This window comes from Fonsecaea multimorphosa (genome assembly GCF_000836435.1).
Source record: "Fonsecaea multimorphosa CBS 102226 unplaced genomic scaffold supercont1.37, whole genome shotgun sequence".
Lineage (NCBI taxonomy): Eukaryota > Fungi > Ascomycota > Eurotiomycetes > Chaetothyriales > Herpotrichiellaceae > Fonsecaea > Fonsecaea multimorphosa.
In genome coordinates this window covers 1-15,969 of record NW_015971671.1, presented here as the reverse complement: position 1 = coordinate 15,969, position 15,969 = coordinate 1, and the positions used below count along the sequence as shown (strand labels likewise).

Below are 15,969 nucleotides of genomic sequence, written 5' to 3'. Positions count from 1 at the left end.
CCCTCTGTCCGCTCCCCCCGACCACCCCCGGTTGGCGCCCGTGTAGCTTCCCTCCCGAGGCCTTCACCGTGAAAGAATTGTGGAAACGTGCTGAAGATTTGCAACCCCCAGGAACCAATCCAACTGCGCCCTCAGCGTCACCCGCGTCACTCAACCTGCTGCCGCCGACCACGCTACTGCAACAGGCCCGTTCGGTACCCGGCGTTTGACAGCTGCTGTGCAACCACCTGCATCTTCCCCCCCAGACGTGGCTGTCAGGTCCTTGTCCTTATCGCCTTTCCTGTCTCTCACACGGTGGGACCCACCACACGAAGAACAGAACCATCCATCGGCACCGTTCCCCATCACAGAGAGCTCCCGCAAATACGTACCTTCCGAGATCTGATCTGAAACTCAACTCCCCCGCGAATGTGAACACAAAGGAGGTTGGACATCACATTTATCTCCTTGTACTCCCCCAGGGCCAAAGGAAACAATGCTCGCTCTCGCCTATCTTGGTGTCGGGCTCGGGGTCTACTTGGTCTACACCCTCGCAAAGACCTTCTACGACTGGTACCGTCTGCGACACATCCCCGGTCCCTTCTCTGCTGGCTTCTCCAAAGGATGGCTCCTCAAACACACCTGGGATGGTTCCATGTACATCGAGTCTGCGGAACAATGCTTCAAATACGGTACAACCATCCCACCAGGGGTACTGCCAACCTCACTTCTGGCTGACACACAGTTTCGCTCCTAGGTTCGCTGGTTCGCATCGGGCCGAACGACCTCATCACATGTGATCCCGAGATCCTCAAGACAATGGGTGCGGCTAGATCTCCGTACCGTAGATCTGACTGGTATGATGCCCTTCGAGTCGATCGTGACAATATCCTCTCGGAGCGGAACGAGGAGAGACATGCGATGCTTCGTGCCAAGATGGCCCCTGGGGTATTTGAGCACAAACTGTTTTCCGGCAGCTGAGTGTGGGATTGCTGACCATGTCGCTAGTATGCTGGCAAGGAGAACCCCACCCTCGAGCAGTCAATCGACGACTGTATCGCAAAGCTGGTCGACCTCATCGAACGCAACTATCTCTCCACTGCCGAAGAATTCAGGCCGATGGATTTCGCGCGCAAGGCCCAATATTTGACGCTGGACATTCTGTCTGCCATTGCATTTGGAGGAGCTTTCGGGTTTCTCGAGAAGGACGAGGATGTGTTCCACTATATCGAGACAACCGAAAACACTATCCCGGCCATGATTCTGTGTGCAGCATTCCCAGGCTTGTCAAAGATCTTCCAGTCGCCCCTTATGAAGTTCTTCATGCCCAAGGATACTGACGCATATGGTCTGGGCAAAATCATGGGAGTGGCAAAGGCGGTGGTCGCTGAAAGATTCCAACCCGGAGCAAAACCACGCATGGACATGCTGGGATCCTTCCTTCGACATGGCCTCTCACGTGAAGACGCCGAAACCGAGACCATGGTCCAAATCCTCGCCGGTAGCGACACCACCGCGTCAGCGATACGTGCGACGATGCTTCATATTCTCACCAACCCCCCCGTTTTGGCAAAGATGTTGGCTGAGCTTTCGTCCGCAAATATCTCCGATCCCATCCAGGACTCTGAAGCCAGGAAGCTGCCGTACCTCCAAGCCGTGATCAGAGAAGGCCTGCGCATTCACCCTCCTGTTACAGGGCTCCAGTCCAAGACCGTGCCGTCTGGGGGAGACACCCTCAACGGATATTATGTCCCTGGAGGTACGAAGATCGGATACTGTGCATTCGGACTGTTCCTGGACGAAGGGTTGTGGGGGGCCGATGCCAAAGTGTTCCGGCCCGAGCGATTCCTGGAAGGCACGCCTGAGGAGATCAGGCGCAAGGAGGCCAATATCGACATGGTGTTTGGCTATGGGAGGTCGTCGTGTCTGGGGAAGAGCATTGCCTTCATCGAGCTCAACAAGGTGTTCGCACAGGTAAGCTGGATGGCATTTGCTTTCGAGTTTTCTTGGTTCCAGATCGAATTCTAACCTCTGCCTCTACCACAGCTGCTTCGGAAGTTCGAGTTCACCATTGTCAACCCGCAACACCCGTGGAAGTCCTTTAGTGCAGGAGTCTTCATTGTGAGCGACATGTGGATGCGCGTCACGAAGAGGGAACCATCAATTTGAGCTTGCATCTCCCACGCTGTCGCACACTCTGAAGGCAGCGGTCCGTCGAATGCACATGGGGATTCAGAACATAATGACACAGGGTTATGCTTAATGACGAAAAAATGGGAGTTGATGGAATCAGCATGCACATACTCACGAGCGGCTTAGAATGCGATTGCGATTGCGCACACTCCTCAGAACTCGTGCATACTAAGTGCTCCCCATGGCAACAACAGCAGGACTCCCAACAGACCTTCTCTTGTGACCTTCCTGCGTGGTTCTCATGTGCTGGCCACGACATCTGGATCGCAAATAAGATGCAACAGGGCGCAGGAAACTCGAGCGCGGAGAGAGCTGACTGCTTACTAATAGGGGCACTAGCCTTATTGCAGCAGGCACTGGCGGAACGAGGCTTCCGGTGCCAGTGGTCAATGCACTTTCCTTATCGCTATCGGAGTCGGCAGTCGGGCAAGCCATGCCATTCACTTGCCAGTGTGAAATAGTCATCGATCAATGCAAATGCACAGTGGACATTCTTGATTACCTATCTAGGGACACTTCTCTGCTGCCTAGACTTTCTTGTGTTTCTTAGACATTCAGGATATTCTCGATTGACTTAATTTGCTTGCAATTGAATCATTTCTTTAACTCGACAGCGAGACACCGCAGCCATGGCGTCCATCACCGACAAGCCTGCGCCCAAGGACCTGTCCCATCTGTATTCCCGCGTGACCAAACAGCGTGTTGCGAGCAAGATGAAGGCTTTCTATAAATATTTTGCTATTCCGGGCATCGGAAACCTTGCTGGAGGCATGTTGGCGCTTTGGTCAAGCGGCTGTGGCTTGCTAATGGTCGCCAGGTCTTCCAAACCCAGGATACTTTCCCTATGACACCTTGGAAGCTTCAACGGCGCTTCCCGAAAGATTCAAGCCCACGCCCAACAAGCCTGTCGATCCCCCAGCCTCCGCAGCTGCAAAAACATCTCTAGCAGAAGCTCCATCGGTCTCGCGAGTACTTGTTCCCCACGATTCAGCTGAGCCAAACCTCCTGCGCAAGATCGACTTGACCACTGCCCTGCAATATGGCACCGCCCAAGGATATCCTCCCCTCTACGGCTTTATCCGAGCCTTTGCACAGACAAATCTTCATCCCAATGTGCCCTACAAGGACGGGCCAGAAGTGATTTTGACCTGTGGCTCGACAGACGGCTTTTCGAAGACGATTGAATGCTTCAGCAACGTCTGGGACGAGGAAAGAGACTGGATCCGAGAACGTGAGGGTATACTATGCGAAGAATTCGCGTATATGAATGCCATTCAAGCTGCCAGGCCTCGTGGGCTGAATGTGGTTCCAGTGGCCATTGACGACGAAGGCATGTTGGCGTATGGAAAAGGCGGACTGGAGGAGGTCCTTGTGAACTGGGACAAGAACAAGGGCAAGAGACCACATTTGATGTATACCGTTACGTGAGTGGCATGTTGACGACCATGAACGAAAGTGTACTAACAAGAGCAGGATGGGCCAGAACCCAACCTCTGCGTTACTATCGCTGAAAAGACGCAAGGAAATTTATGCTCTGTGTCAAAAGTACGACATCATCATCATCGAAGATGAGCCGTACTGGTACTTGCAATATCCCTCCGCAAACGAGATGTCAATGAAGACAAGAGGTAAGCTTGTCTCAGACAACTTCCCGTCGGACAGCTCATACAATTACAACACCGCCTCTGGGGGCAAGTCCAGCGGTTTTCCGTTCTTGGATAGTCTTGTCCCTTCATACCTCTCAGTCGACGTGGATGGAAGAGTGGTTCGACTGGACACGTTCAGCAAGACAGTCGCCCCGGGCTGCCGACTAGGCTGGATCACAGCTCAACCTGAGGTGGTGGAGAGGATTCTGCGTATCACCGAGACAAGCACTCAACAGCCCAGCGGATTCGTGCAGAGCATGATCGCAGAACTCATCATCGGACCCTCTGAAGAGGGCGATCCCGGCAAAGGAGGCAGCAAAGACGGTAGTGGATGGAAGGTGGACGGCTGGGTTCGATGGCTCGAGGGGTTACGCGGTAATTATGAACGACGAATGCAGATTATGGCATCGACTCTCGATGACGGGAAATACTTGATTCAAGATTCGAAGCCGAAATCCAACGCGTTCGCACCCGACGATATGGAATACGAGGTGGTCCACAAGACGCAGATGTACGACTTTGCCTACCCCATGGCTGGCATGTTCCTTTGGTTGCATGCACGATTCGAGAGCCACCCTCTCTTCAGCGAGGTCGACCACGCTCGACTTGCCCAAGCACTTTGGGTTTTCTTTACTACAGAGCCGTACCTCGTCTTGCTTGCTCCGGGAAGCATGTTCTGCCCCACGCCCGAGCTCATGAAAGAGAATGGATGGCAATATTACCGACTCTGCTTTGCCGCGGTGGACGAGGAGGTGGTGCAGCAGCACACCGAGAACATCGTGGCCGCTTTCCGGAATTTCTGGACCATTGACGACGTCAAGGTCATCGACAAGCTTCTGGAAGATGACGAGGCTGTGGAGGAGAGGTTTGCCGCATTGGCGATGAAACACCAGGAGTCATTTGCTGTGAATCCGGTCATGTGTTGAATGTGTCGACGAATATGAGATGAGATAAGGCTATGTTGGAATAAGACTCTGCATGATGTATGACACTTTACTTGGACGGATATCTAGACTGGGAGCTACCTGGGAGCAATGTATCAAGGTCAGCATAGAGAATATGAAGTTGATGAAGGCAGAGACAGGGCGATCTGGCCTGACTACGTTGACTGCGCCGAGCCTGCAGACGGTGATTGTCATTTGCTTGGCGGCTGCAACCAAACGAAGCTCCTCGTATCCCTCCGTCTTGTCCGTCTTGTCCTCTTGTCCGTCTCGATCATCTCCAATTGATTCTCCCTCGTGCTCTTGTCCGTCAGTGTCCGTCCTGCCATCTTGCGTACTGTGTCGTGTGCCCAGCCGCTATCCAAGGAGCTAGAACAACGCCTTGCTCTCTTTCCAGGTTTGCCCCGAAGTCAAGCTCGAGCAGTCACTCAATGGCGACGAGGAGGCCGCCAAATCAGACACTGCGAATATTGTCGACAAGGACAGGGACAGCACTGTGGCCAAGGCTACACCAAAAACCTTTTCTCGTCAGACTGGGTGCTTGGTTTCGAAGTCGGCTCGGGCTGTTGGGAAGTTCCAGCTGAGGTCCGGCTCAGCCACTGACGAGTGCAAGGTCTGGATGATCCCCATCTTTCAGCCTGGCAAGCTATGAGCCTTTCACATTCTCATCCGTTGTTCTGACATGGCTCCTCCGTCCATCTACCGTATCGGGCAGGCCTATGCTGCGGATACCTGCAGTAGCACCCCCCATGGGCTCACGCATTGGTACCCATCAACCTTGAGTTCGAAGGAGGAAGAAGCTGGCACCGCTTTGCGGCACCTGCACATCTTGTACCACAGGTGATAAGATCCCAGCTGCCCGTCCTCTTTGCCTCGCTCTCAAGGTGACTTCTTCCCATCGCCGTGTGTCTATCGTCGCTCGTTCTTCAGGGATTATCTCGAACCCGCCATGTTGCTAACTTCGTTACTTGCCCTCGCTACGCTCCTTGAGCCTTCTTACTCGTGCGATGACCACGACTGGACGTCTCCGGTCCTTGGAGGCTACGTCGACCATGGCTTGATGAGAAGACATGACCTCGCTAAACGGATCCAGCCAGCTGCTCTTCCCACCCCGCCGCAACAGATCAAGGACTTGCATTGGGGCCAGATCAATTTCCTTCACACCACAGATACCCATGGCTGGCTCGCGGGCCATCTGTTGGATGACAATTACAGCGCCGACTATGGCGACTTTGCCGACTTTGTGCAGAAGATGAAGGCCAAAGCGGACGTGCTGGGTGTCGACCTCCTCCTCATCGACTCGGGGGATTTGCACGACGGCACTGGGTTTGGAGATGCGACGACGCCCAATGGAAAGCTCACACTGCCGATTTTCAAGAAGCTACCGTACGATCTGCTGTCGATTGGCAACCACGAGCTCTACACGACCGAGATTGCCAATGACACATATCGCAACTTTGCTCCGTACTGGGGCGGCCGCTACATTACCTCCAACGTCGAGTTCAATCTCACGGGTACACCCACTCCCTTCTCCAACCGCTATGCATATTGGAAGACGAAGATGGGCATCCGCATCATGTCGTTTGCCTTTATTTTCAATTTCACCGGCAACAGTAATGCAACCATCGTGACTCCGGTCGGGGACGCGGTCAAACAATCCTGGTTCCAGGAACAGGTCAAGAGGACCGATATCGACATGTTTCTAGTCGCGGGACACATCACTCTTCGGAACTCGACGGAATGGGGTCTCATCTACGCGGCCATTCGCCAACATCACCCTACCACGCCTATTCAGATCTTTGGGGGCCATCGACACGTACGTGACGCCGTCGTCTTTGACGCGTCGGCCGTGGGCATTGCTTCGGGAAGATACTGCGAGACGGTGGGATGGGTTTCTGTTAACGGACTACCCAGTCGCGTCACCAAAGCAAAGTCCCCGATGGGGAATGCCACCAAAATCACGACACAGAAACCCTCTGACGTTCCTGGAGTCAAACCCAACACAAACTCGACTTTATCCTACTCGAGACAGTATCTCGACTTCAACCGATACAGTTTTGAATTCCACACAGCCACCAACGAGCAGACGTTCAATTCCAGCTTGGGCGTGACCATCAGCAAGAACATCACCACCGCGGTGAACAGTCTCCCGCAACTCACGAACAAACTCGGCTGCTGCCCGAGCAACTACTACCTGGACCGGTTCCCCATTTCTTCCAACCGGAGTCTGTTCAACTATCTGACAACCGTCGTCTTCCCCGCCGTCGTGGTCTCCCCGAACCGCACAACCGTCCCGCGCATCATCCTGACCAACACGGGCGGCTTTCGCTACGATCTGTTAAAGGGGCCCTTCACGATCGACAACGCCTACCAGACGAACCCATACACGAACTACTGGCTGCGCACGACCGCCCCGTGGTCCTCGGCCAAGCACCTGCTGCAGAACATGCAAACAGACAAAGTCTACAAAAAACGCGCCCCACTAGTTCCAGTCAACGAGACGACCTTGGTCAAAACCACGGGATACGTGACCAAGGACGACCTGGGCAGCGACGGAGACAACATCCCCCACATCAACCAGGGCTACTCCGCCGCGCCGCATTACGTGCAGGCAAACGTCAGCGTCGGCGCCAACACGTCGGATTCCACGCTCGTGGACGTCTACGTGACGAGTTTCTTCTCCGCCGCCGCGGCAAAGTACCTCGTCGGTGGCAATACGAGTGATTGGGTCAACGCGGACGGGAACTTTTCGAGCTTTGACACCTTGCCGAGGATGGCGGAGCTGCATTGGAGGAAAGACTGTTGATTGATTGACTGACTGACTGACTATTCCCTTGCCTTGGAGATGGGGGGCGGGTATAGACCAAGTTACAAGTTCGAAGGGGCGTGGGGGAGGATAGAGACAGGAAGGGTGTAGTAGATTAGAGACGGGGAAACTCAAAGGCAAAAAGGCAGAGGGGTCAGTCAGGGAAGAGAAGTGAAAAGAAAAGTGAGATCCGCTGATATTAACGACACGTAAGGTATCTATGGATAGACAGAGAGATATATAATCCGGAAAAAGCATACAACACGCACACACAAAAAGGAGGTCCTTCACTTCGTGCCAGCTAGACTTGTTTTTTTGGTCTCTTTTGTATTGGCGGCCTTGTCCCCGGTGATGAGCCAGAGAGGGGGGTTGAGCCATCTTTTGTTGTTCCAAACGTGTCGAACCGTGCATTTTTATCCCCAATTCCCCCGACAGGCACAACATATCCCACACGCAGTTCACAAAGTTCCATCTTCACTGCACTCTTCTCTACTCAATCCAATAATAGGTCCCCTGCTGGGTAAATAGACATGAAGGACCTGGGGGACTGAGCGAGATGAGCGGGTTGTATGTCGTCTAGTGGCGACGAGCCTGAGAAGGTGGGACGCAAGTACCACCGATCTCAACGGACCAAGTGCAAGAATTGAACTCGGAGTAGATGGTCTGGATCTGCCAGCCGTCTTCAGTGCCAGTGGGGTTCTCGGTGTAGAGGATGTCGATGCCCTTGACAGGTGAGGAAGAGCCGAGGATGGCCTCCCAGCGGAAGGCAATCACATTGCAAGTAACGGCGTCGATACCGAGCACGCTGAAGCCGATGGCAGGTTCGCTGCCCTGACCCAGCTCAAAGGCGAGCTTGGAGGGGAAAGTCGTGGAACCAAGCGGGTATCCGGCCAAGACGTTGATCGAATCGGACGTGTCGGTGAAGTCGGAGGCCAGGAGCGAGTTGGCAGTGGCGTTGGTGTAGGCTGTCAAGAGCGACCCGAATCCGTTGACCACGCTGGAAGCCGCCGCGCTGCTCAGGCATGACACGGTACCGCTGGCTGCGCTGGATGTAGTGGTAGTGGCGGCGACGGTGGGGAGGTACGTGGTTGTCGAGGTTGTTGCGGCTCCCGCCGGCTTATACGGCCCGCTGCTCGTGGTCGTGGCCACGGGCGACCCAGCTGGGCTCGACGCCCCGCGGCTGGGGTCAGCGCTCGAGCTCGGGGAGGTGCTGTCGCTGCTCTTGGACTCGACCGTGTTCGTATGGGCCGGAGGCGGCGGCGGTGGGGGTGGACGCCCGAATCCAAACGGTTGAGGGCTGGCGAGGGTGACGCCGGCGAGGGCCGAGACGGCGATGATGGTGCTGAAGAACTTCATTATGTTTTGCTGTTGTAGTAGTAGTCGGATTGACTATATTTGATGGTTGTTCAAATGAGTGACTGTGGTGAGTAAGAATCAATAAGAAAAGGAGCGGAAGTCTCTATTGAAGAAACGAATGAACTGCGGGAATTGCACTGGATGAAGGACAGGCCAAGACAGATGTTGTCAGAGGACCAGGGCTGGCCTTAATATATGTAGAGATGAAGAGACAGGAATTGATACCACGGAGTGCACCGTCCCCGTGTCAAGCTTCATCCAACGCCACAAGGCCAGCCACTATTGGAAATGTGCACGTGGTGCGACGCAAACGGAGGTGGAAGACGAAGCCCTTGCGCTAGGGCCAGCCATTGCGTCCCCGTGGTGGAAATGAAATGCTCTGACGGCTTCCGTGGAGTTGGGGATTGTCTGTGCCCTTGGAAATTGGAACTGGTTTCATGCATCATGATGACTGCCTGTCGGTGGCCGCTGCTGATACTGTTGCTGCCACTGCGGACTTACCTACGTTGGGCATTTGATTGTGCTGGGATCCTTGTAGGATCACTGATGGTGATCGGGACCCGATTTTGGCTCCATGCGAGAGATATTGTCCCCATGCTACATGCAGGCTGACAGCCTCATCAAGGAAAACGACGCGGACGCGTACGAGGGACCCTCGAGGGTTTGGAGAGCACAGGAGCAAGTGATGTGCAGCGCCGCGGGAACGTTCTCACAGGTGGGAAAGCTGGGAGAGAGAGTGTGTGGATCGAAGAGGACCATACGCAGTAATAAGTCAAGCGCCACGCCCGTGCCTTTTGGGCCTTGACCCTTGCGGTGTGCCCGGTGCGAGGCAATTGAATTGCCAATGACATGTGCTGTGAAGATCCCCCAAAGGAACAAAAATTGAGCATGAAAAAAGGCCTGGTGGTCAGTGGAAGCCTGGATGGTACCTAGACGAGCAGATAGGGTTTGCGTAAGCTTTTGCGGGTCTCGTAGCCCCTTCGCTGAGGACTGCGATTGGGATCGTCCTTGGTCAATTTCCAGCAGCTGAAAGGTGCTCTTTCTGGAACAAGGCCACCTCTTCCCCCCTTTTCTTGCATCGAGGTCGGCCTCTTCCCCATTGGGACATTCTACCCCTGAACGTTCCGGGTAAGTGGGTCCCAGTCCCGGTCGTGGGCTCTGATTGGTTGATATTCACGTCAAGTCTCCTCGACAGGGACGCCGACGTGCGACGAGGCTGACGCCCACTGGGGGGAAATCACATTTTCCCCTCCCAAAGAGAACAAGGCCATATTACCTTGGAACAAAGTTTCGAGTTGTCAGAATATCTCCATCGGAGTAATGATGATGGACAGATTATTATCATTATCATTTCCTCCGAGCGCATGGGAGCAGAAAATCTTCCGTCCATAGATCCAGACTTCAAATTGAACACGACGCGTGAATCCATTTCATGTCGCGTCTGGAGACTGAGAGAGCGCGCGCGCGAGATCGGCGCAGCCAGACTCGTTCCATGTTCTTTGGGCAATGAATATCACCTCACGCAATACGACTTTGAATAAAGTCGGAAGGATACACAGGAAATGAACCATGGGGTTCCCAACGTCGGCCTCCGGAACATTGCCGAGGGTGATGTTGCTCGTTACCGAGTAGTCGTATGTCAGTAGCATTCTTTCAGAAGGCGATGCGGAGGCCCAGTCAGCCAGCCCCGGATCGTTGAAACCAAGTGGCAGTCCTCGTAAGGGCGAATAATATACCCATTACGGGGCAGACGAAAAGGTCTAGAATTGAAATGGCCGCCAGCCCTAGCACTGATAATAATGGCAGCGAAAGGGCCGAGGAAACAAGCGAGAAGTTCTGGACCCAGCTGAATGCGGAACCGGCTTCCCGCCACAGGTACGCGTAGCTCACGATTAGATATGGAATGCCCGGCCGCCAACAAAACTCTCAATCCAATAATGCGAAAGAATGCGGAAACCGTTCAAAGCTTGATCGATAGTAGTGGCCGAGGCTTCCTTTCGGCGGGAAAAAGAGAAGCGCCTTTCCTCTCCCTTTACTCTTCCTCCGCCCTCGTTCCCTCGCGCTGCAGGCAATGAATGAAAAGGCCCCAAAAGGTCATGGACGACTGATTGGTGGTGGCAGCAATCTCACTCCCCTGAAAGTCGTCAAAAGATGCTTTGGGAAAATCCGAATTTTTGGCTGTGAAAGAAAAACCAGTCATGAAAGAAACTACCTAAGAAAAACTAGTCGGGGTATCTGTTGCTTGGTCCCTGCGTCACTGTTCTCCTTTCCCAAAAAATGCCTAGTGCCCTGCACCCAGATGCTTCATGCCCTACGAGTTCCGATGATATCGGTGCCTCTTAACCCGATTCCTTGCAGTAAACTCCGGGCTGGCCGGGGACGTTGCTGACGCTGACGATGTGGTCGTTTCTTCAGCTGCAGCTGGAGACGTGGTCGACACGACTGAAAGATCCGGCGTCGTGCTAGGATCGCTGGTATCCGGTGTCACTGATGGATCTGTGGCCGCCGCCGTGGGAGATGACGTTGTTGATGAGAATGACGGGGTAGGTGCCGGCACCATGTCATCAGCAATTGTCGACGTTGTTGGAGAGAGTACAGAGGAAGTAGTGACAGGATCGGGGATTGAGGTGTCTTCCGTTTCAGGATCAGCAGCTCCTCCAGTATAGTCAGTTGAGTTGCTGGCATAAGGCGTGGTCAGGTTGGCTGGAGGCTGCCCGTACGTGGTGTCGGCTGGAGGTTGCCCATATGTGACGTTGGATGGAGGTTGCCCATATGTGATGTTGGCTGGAGGTTGACCACTCCAAGTCGGAAGGCCAGTACTATTGCTATATCCTCCATAGCTTCCATTGACAGCAGTCCCGTTGCCGCCACCCATACCCATCCTAATATTGTCGACGTCTAGGATTGGCGAACTAGTCTGGACGCCATTGCAGCTGAAGACCAGAGAGAATGTGCTCGCTGACGATGTTATCTGGAACTCCTTCCCAGTCATAGTCCAAGTGCTGGCGGCTGAGAGTGAACTTAGAGTCGCCAGAGTTCCTTCATCGTTCGAGACTGTCAACGTACATCCATCCGGTGTGATCCCAGAAGACGGAACCCGGTAGGCGAAGGAATACCAGTAGGATCCATTTGTGGCTGGAGCCGCGAGTGTCTGTGACAGTGTAGCAGTCACATCTTCGAAGGTGGGCTCAAAACGAGCAAATCCTTTGCCATCATACGCCGTGTCTGGGGACAGGATATCGCGTCTGCGCTTGGTAGGTGTAGACGATTCGGTGACACCGCCCCAGACAATGTCCACTTCATCCAGTGTCCAGCCTGTACCTGAACATTCGAACGACGGGTTCTCCAGCAATTGCGAAGGTGGAGTGGCACTACATTCGGATGAGTTGTTGGTGGGGTACGTTGAATTACTACTCCATGTGGTCGAATTGGTCGAGTTCGACTGAGGGATTGTGTAGTTCAAGGGAGCAGTTCCATTGCTGGCCCAATCCGTCCAATTACCAGTGCCATTGTAAGCCCATGCCGAAGTCGTCGTAGGTACCACGGAGGACGAAGTTGTTGTCACAGGCACTGAAGTCGATGTTGTCGTTACCACTAGGGAGGTGCTGGTTGTAGCAGAGAAGCTGAAAGGCCATGTCTCATTACCTCCTGTGGAATTGTACCAGTCTGTCCAATTGCCGGTTCCGTTATACGCCAATGTGGGGATAGCCCCGGCAGAGGTGGTAGTGGTCGACAAAGGATCGGTCAAGTTAAGTGGCAAGCTAGAATTGGCTGGCAGAGTCCAGTTTCCGGTGCTGTTCGTGCTGTTGAGCCAGTCGAGCCACTGTGTCTCGTTGTAAGCGGGAGCAGTCATTGTCGGCCAGGCCCCAGAGGATGAAGTCGTTGTCGTGGACGACAATGTCGACGTCGATGTGTAGCTTGTAGCTGTCGGTGACACATACAGTATCGAAGTTGTGGTGGTCAAGAGAGATACGGTCGATGATGTCGTCGAACTTCCTCCATCAGTCCCATTCCACGGAATCGTACCGTTCCAATCGGTCCAATTCGTGTCCGGATAGGACCCGTTGTAGGCTGGAATTGTTGGCATGCCTGATACAGATGTTGTGGTGGACGAGGACGTGGTGATTACCGAACTAAGATTCCAGGGGATCGTGCCGTTCCAGTCTGACCAGTCTGACCAGTTGGTAGATGGATAAGAACCGTTGAAGGCAGGGACTGTTGGATAGCTCGCCTGTGAGCTTGTTGTCGACGATGAGAAGGAAGTAGTGCTGGTCATGGCAGCAGCGACAGAGAGAACCGAAAGCGTTGAAGTCGTACTCAAGGACGTAGTGATATTCCACGGAATTGTGCCATTCCAATCAGTCCAGTTCATCGAAGGATACGATCCATTGTACGCCGTGGTCGGGTAAGCAGCCGACGAACTAGTGGCAGAAGTGGATGAAGTTATGGAACTCACATTCCAAGGGATTGTACCGTTCCAATCCGACCAGTCCGTCCAGTTCCCTGAAGGATCCGAGCCGTTATAGGCTGGTATAGTTGGGTATCCCGCGAATGAAGTGGTGGTGGACGAAGTCGTCGAGGACGTAGTAGTCGTGAGCGCAGTAGTCGTCAACGCGGTAGCAGCGACTGGGAGAACGGAGGACGTGCTCAATGTAGGGGTAGATGACACGGAAGTTGTGAGATTCCATGGAATTGTACCGTTCCAGTCTGACCAGTCCGTCCAATTCGTTGGGGGATAAGAGCCGTTATACGCCGGCACGGTCGGATATGCTACCGACGTAGTTGTAGTCGACGTAGTTGCCACAGAGGTTGTGAGATTCCAAGGAAGTGTACCGTTCCAATCTGACCAGTCTGTCCAGTTTGTCGAAGGATACGAACCGTTGTACGCTGGCACGGTCGGATATCCTGCAACCGACGTAGTGGTTGTGGAAGTCGAAGTTGAAGACGAAGTGGGTGTCAGCGCGGTGGCGGCGACAGAAAGCACAGAGGACGTGCTCACGGAAGAAGTAGTCGTTCGCGGATCGATATACGGCGAGGACGAGCTGTAGGTTATATTGGACAGCCAATCTGACCAGTTACCAGTTCCATTATATGCTGGAATTGTTGGATAACCTGCTTCCGAGCTAGATGTTGTGGAGACAGTTCCGGCGCTTGTAGTTGTGGTCCAGTCCAGCCAAATCGAGTTCGAGTCGTTGTAAGTCGACCAATTGCCGGATATGTTGTACGGTGGTATGCTGGGAAAGCCGGACGACGAGGAACTTGTGGAAGAACTGGTTGTGGTTGAAGTCGATCTGGTAGCTGCATCAACCGGGAGTTCTGAGGTTGTTGTGGTCGTGCTGATGGGAGACGTCGTCGTGCCAGGGTATGCAAATGAGGTTGACGTGAGATTCCAATCTAGCCACTCTGACTCTGTCCAATTTCCTGTACCGTTCCAAGACATGGTCGGATAAGCCCCGGCTGAGCTTGTAGTGGTTGCTAACGAAGTTGAGGTAGTTAGACCATCAACGTACAACGTACTTGTTCTGGTGACTGTCAGGTTCCAATCCAGCCACGCGCTCTCGTTGTAACCTGTCCAGTTGCCGCCCGTGGGATACGCGAAACCGGAGCTCGTTGTGGTTGTACTCAAAGAGGAGGTCAAGCTTGTAGTTAGCGCATCAACCGGCAAGGCAGAGGAGGAAGAGCTAGTCGTGGCTGTGGAAACAGCTCCAACTGGCAATCCGGAGTTACTCGATGTTGTAAAGGTTGGCGACGTCAGATTCCAATCCAACCAGATAGAATTCGAGTCGTTATAGCCAGCGTAGCCGAAGGCAGAGCTAGTTGTGGTAGTAGACGCCGCTCCGACGGGTAATGCCGAACTACTCGATGCTCCAGAGGTCGTCGACGTCAAATTCCAATCCAACCAGATAGAATCCGTATCATTGTAGCCTGACCAGTTAAAGACAGAGCTAGTCGTAGTTGGGGATGAAGACGAGGTCGAAGTCGTGGCAGTAGACAATGCTCCAACAGGTAAAGCCGAACTACTCGATGCTCCAGAGGTCGTCGACGTCAAATTCCAATCCAACCAGATAGAATTCGAGTCATTATAGCCTGACCAGTTAAAGACAGAGCTAGTCGTAGTTGCAACTGTGGAGGATACCGAAGACGGAGCTTTTGACGTGATATTCCAATCCTCCCAGGTCCCATTGTCGGATCCATTGTAGGATGGATAGCCTGGATACGCAGCAATGGAGGTTGTTGACGATATAGAACTTGTCGTGGTTAGAGCATCAACCGGGAGTAGTGAAGAGCTGGTGGTTGAAGAAGTGGTGGTTATTGCGTCAACAGGCAACTTGGTGGATGTTGAAGTTGTTGAAGTCAGATTCAACCAGTCGGCCCAGTCTTCCCACGTCCCGTTCCCACTGTACGTTCCGTTGTAAGACGGGCTCGATGGATAGGTAGATGCTGATGTAGTGGTAGAGAGGCTGGACGTAGTAGAAGTTGCGGCCCAATCTTCCCAAGAGCCATTGCCACTGTGCGAGGGCCAAGTGGAGCCATACGGTCTGGTACTCTGAGTCGAAGTGGTCGAAAACGACGAGCTTGTGGTTTCAGCATCAACCAACGCGGCACTGGACGAAGTTGTAGTGATATCAGCAACAGAAAGAGCGCTTGATGTCGACGAATAAGTTTGAGTCCAATCTAACCAGGCACTGCCGTTCTCAGATGGCCAAGCGGAGTAGGTGGCTCTTGAACTTGCTTGAGACGTGGTTGTAGACAGGGACGATGAAGTTGTCTGAGTCCAGTCTTCCCACATACTGCCATTTTCAGACGGCCAGCTAGAGTAGATTGGCTTAGAGGTGGTTGTAGAAAGGAATGAAGTCGTCGCGTCCGCAACAGAAAGAACAGTCGACGTGGATGTGGACGAAGTAGTAGCATCCGCAACGGACAGAACAGTCGATGTAGATATGGACGAACTTGTCCTGATCCAGTCTAACCATGCACTACCATTCTCAGACGGCCAACTAGAGTAAATTGGTGCCGAGCTGGTGGTTGGAAGGAACGAAGTCGTAGC

At 53.5% G+C, this 15,969-nt stretch overlaps 5 protein-coding genes across 5 annotated transcripts; 3 read left to right on the top strand and 2 right to left on the bottom strand.

Annotated features, from left to right (window-relative positions):
* Positions 1–475: 475 nt before the first annotated feature.
* On the top strand, positions 476–2,148 carry Z520_11229 (uncharacterized protein; the record flags this gene model as incomplete). Its single annotated transcript, XM_016781718.1, has 4 exons — positions 476–671; positions 737–927; positions 988–1,953; positions 2,026–2,148. 4 exons carry the CDS (start codon positions 476–478, stop codon positions 2,146–2,148), a joined length of 1,476 nt encoding a protein of 491 aa, XP_016627079.1.
* Positions 2,149–2,801: 653 nt separating this feature from the next.
* Z520_11228 (uncharacterized protein) lies at positions 2,802–4,744 on the top strand (the record flags this gene model as incomplete). The annotated part of the gene is made up of 3 exons (XM_016781717.1): positions 2,802–2,967; positions 2,990–3,596; positions 3,646–4,744. The coding sequence occupies 3 exons, from the start codon at positions 2,802–2,804 to the stop codon at positions 4,742–4,744; spliced, it is 1,872 nt and encodes a 623-aa protein (XP_016627078.1).
* A 964-nt stretch (positions 4,745–5,708) lies between these two features.
* On the top strand, positions 5,709–7,565 carry Z520_11227 (uncharacterized protein; the record flags this gene model as incomplete). Its single annotated transcript, XM_016781716.1, has 1 exon — positions 5,709–7,565. One exon carries the CDS (start codon positions 5,709–5,711, stop codon positions 7,563–7,565), a length of 1,857 nt encoding a protein of 618 aa, XP_016627077.1.
* Positions 7,566–8,141: 576 nt separating this feature from the next.
* Z520_11226 (uncharacterized protein) lies at positions 8,142–8,921 on the bottom strand (the record flags this gene model as incomplete). The annotated part of the gene is made up of 1 exon (XM_016781715.1): positions 8,142–8,921. One exon carries the CDS (start codon positions 8,919–8,921, stop codon positions 8,142–8,144), a length of 780 nt encoding a protein of 259 aa, XP_016627076.1.
* Positions 8,922–11,232: 2,311 nt separating this feature from the next.
* On the bottom strand, positions 11,233–15,711 carry Z520_11225 (uncharacterized protein; the record flags this gene model as incomplete). Its single annotated transcript, XM_016781714.1, has 1 exon — positions 11,233–15,711. The coding sequence occupies one exon, from the start codon at positions 15,709–15,711 to the stop codon at positions 11,233–11,235; it is 4,479 nt and encodes a 1,492-aa protein (XP_016627075.1).
* Positions 15,712–15,969: the final 258 nt, after the last annotated feature.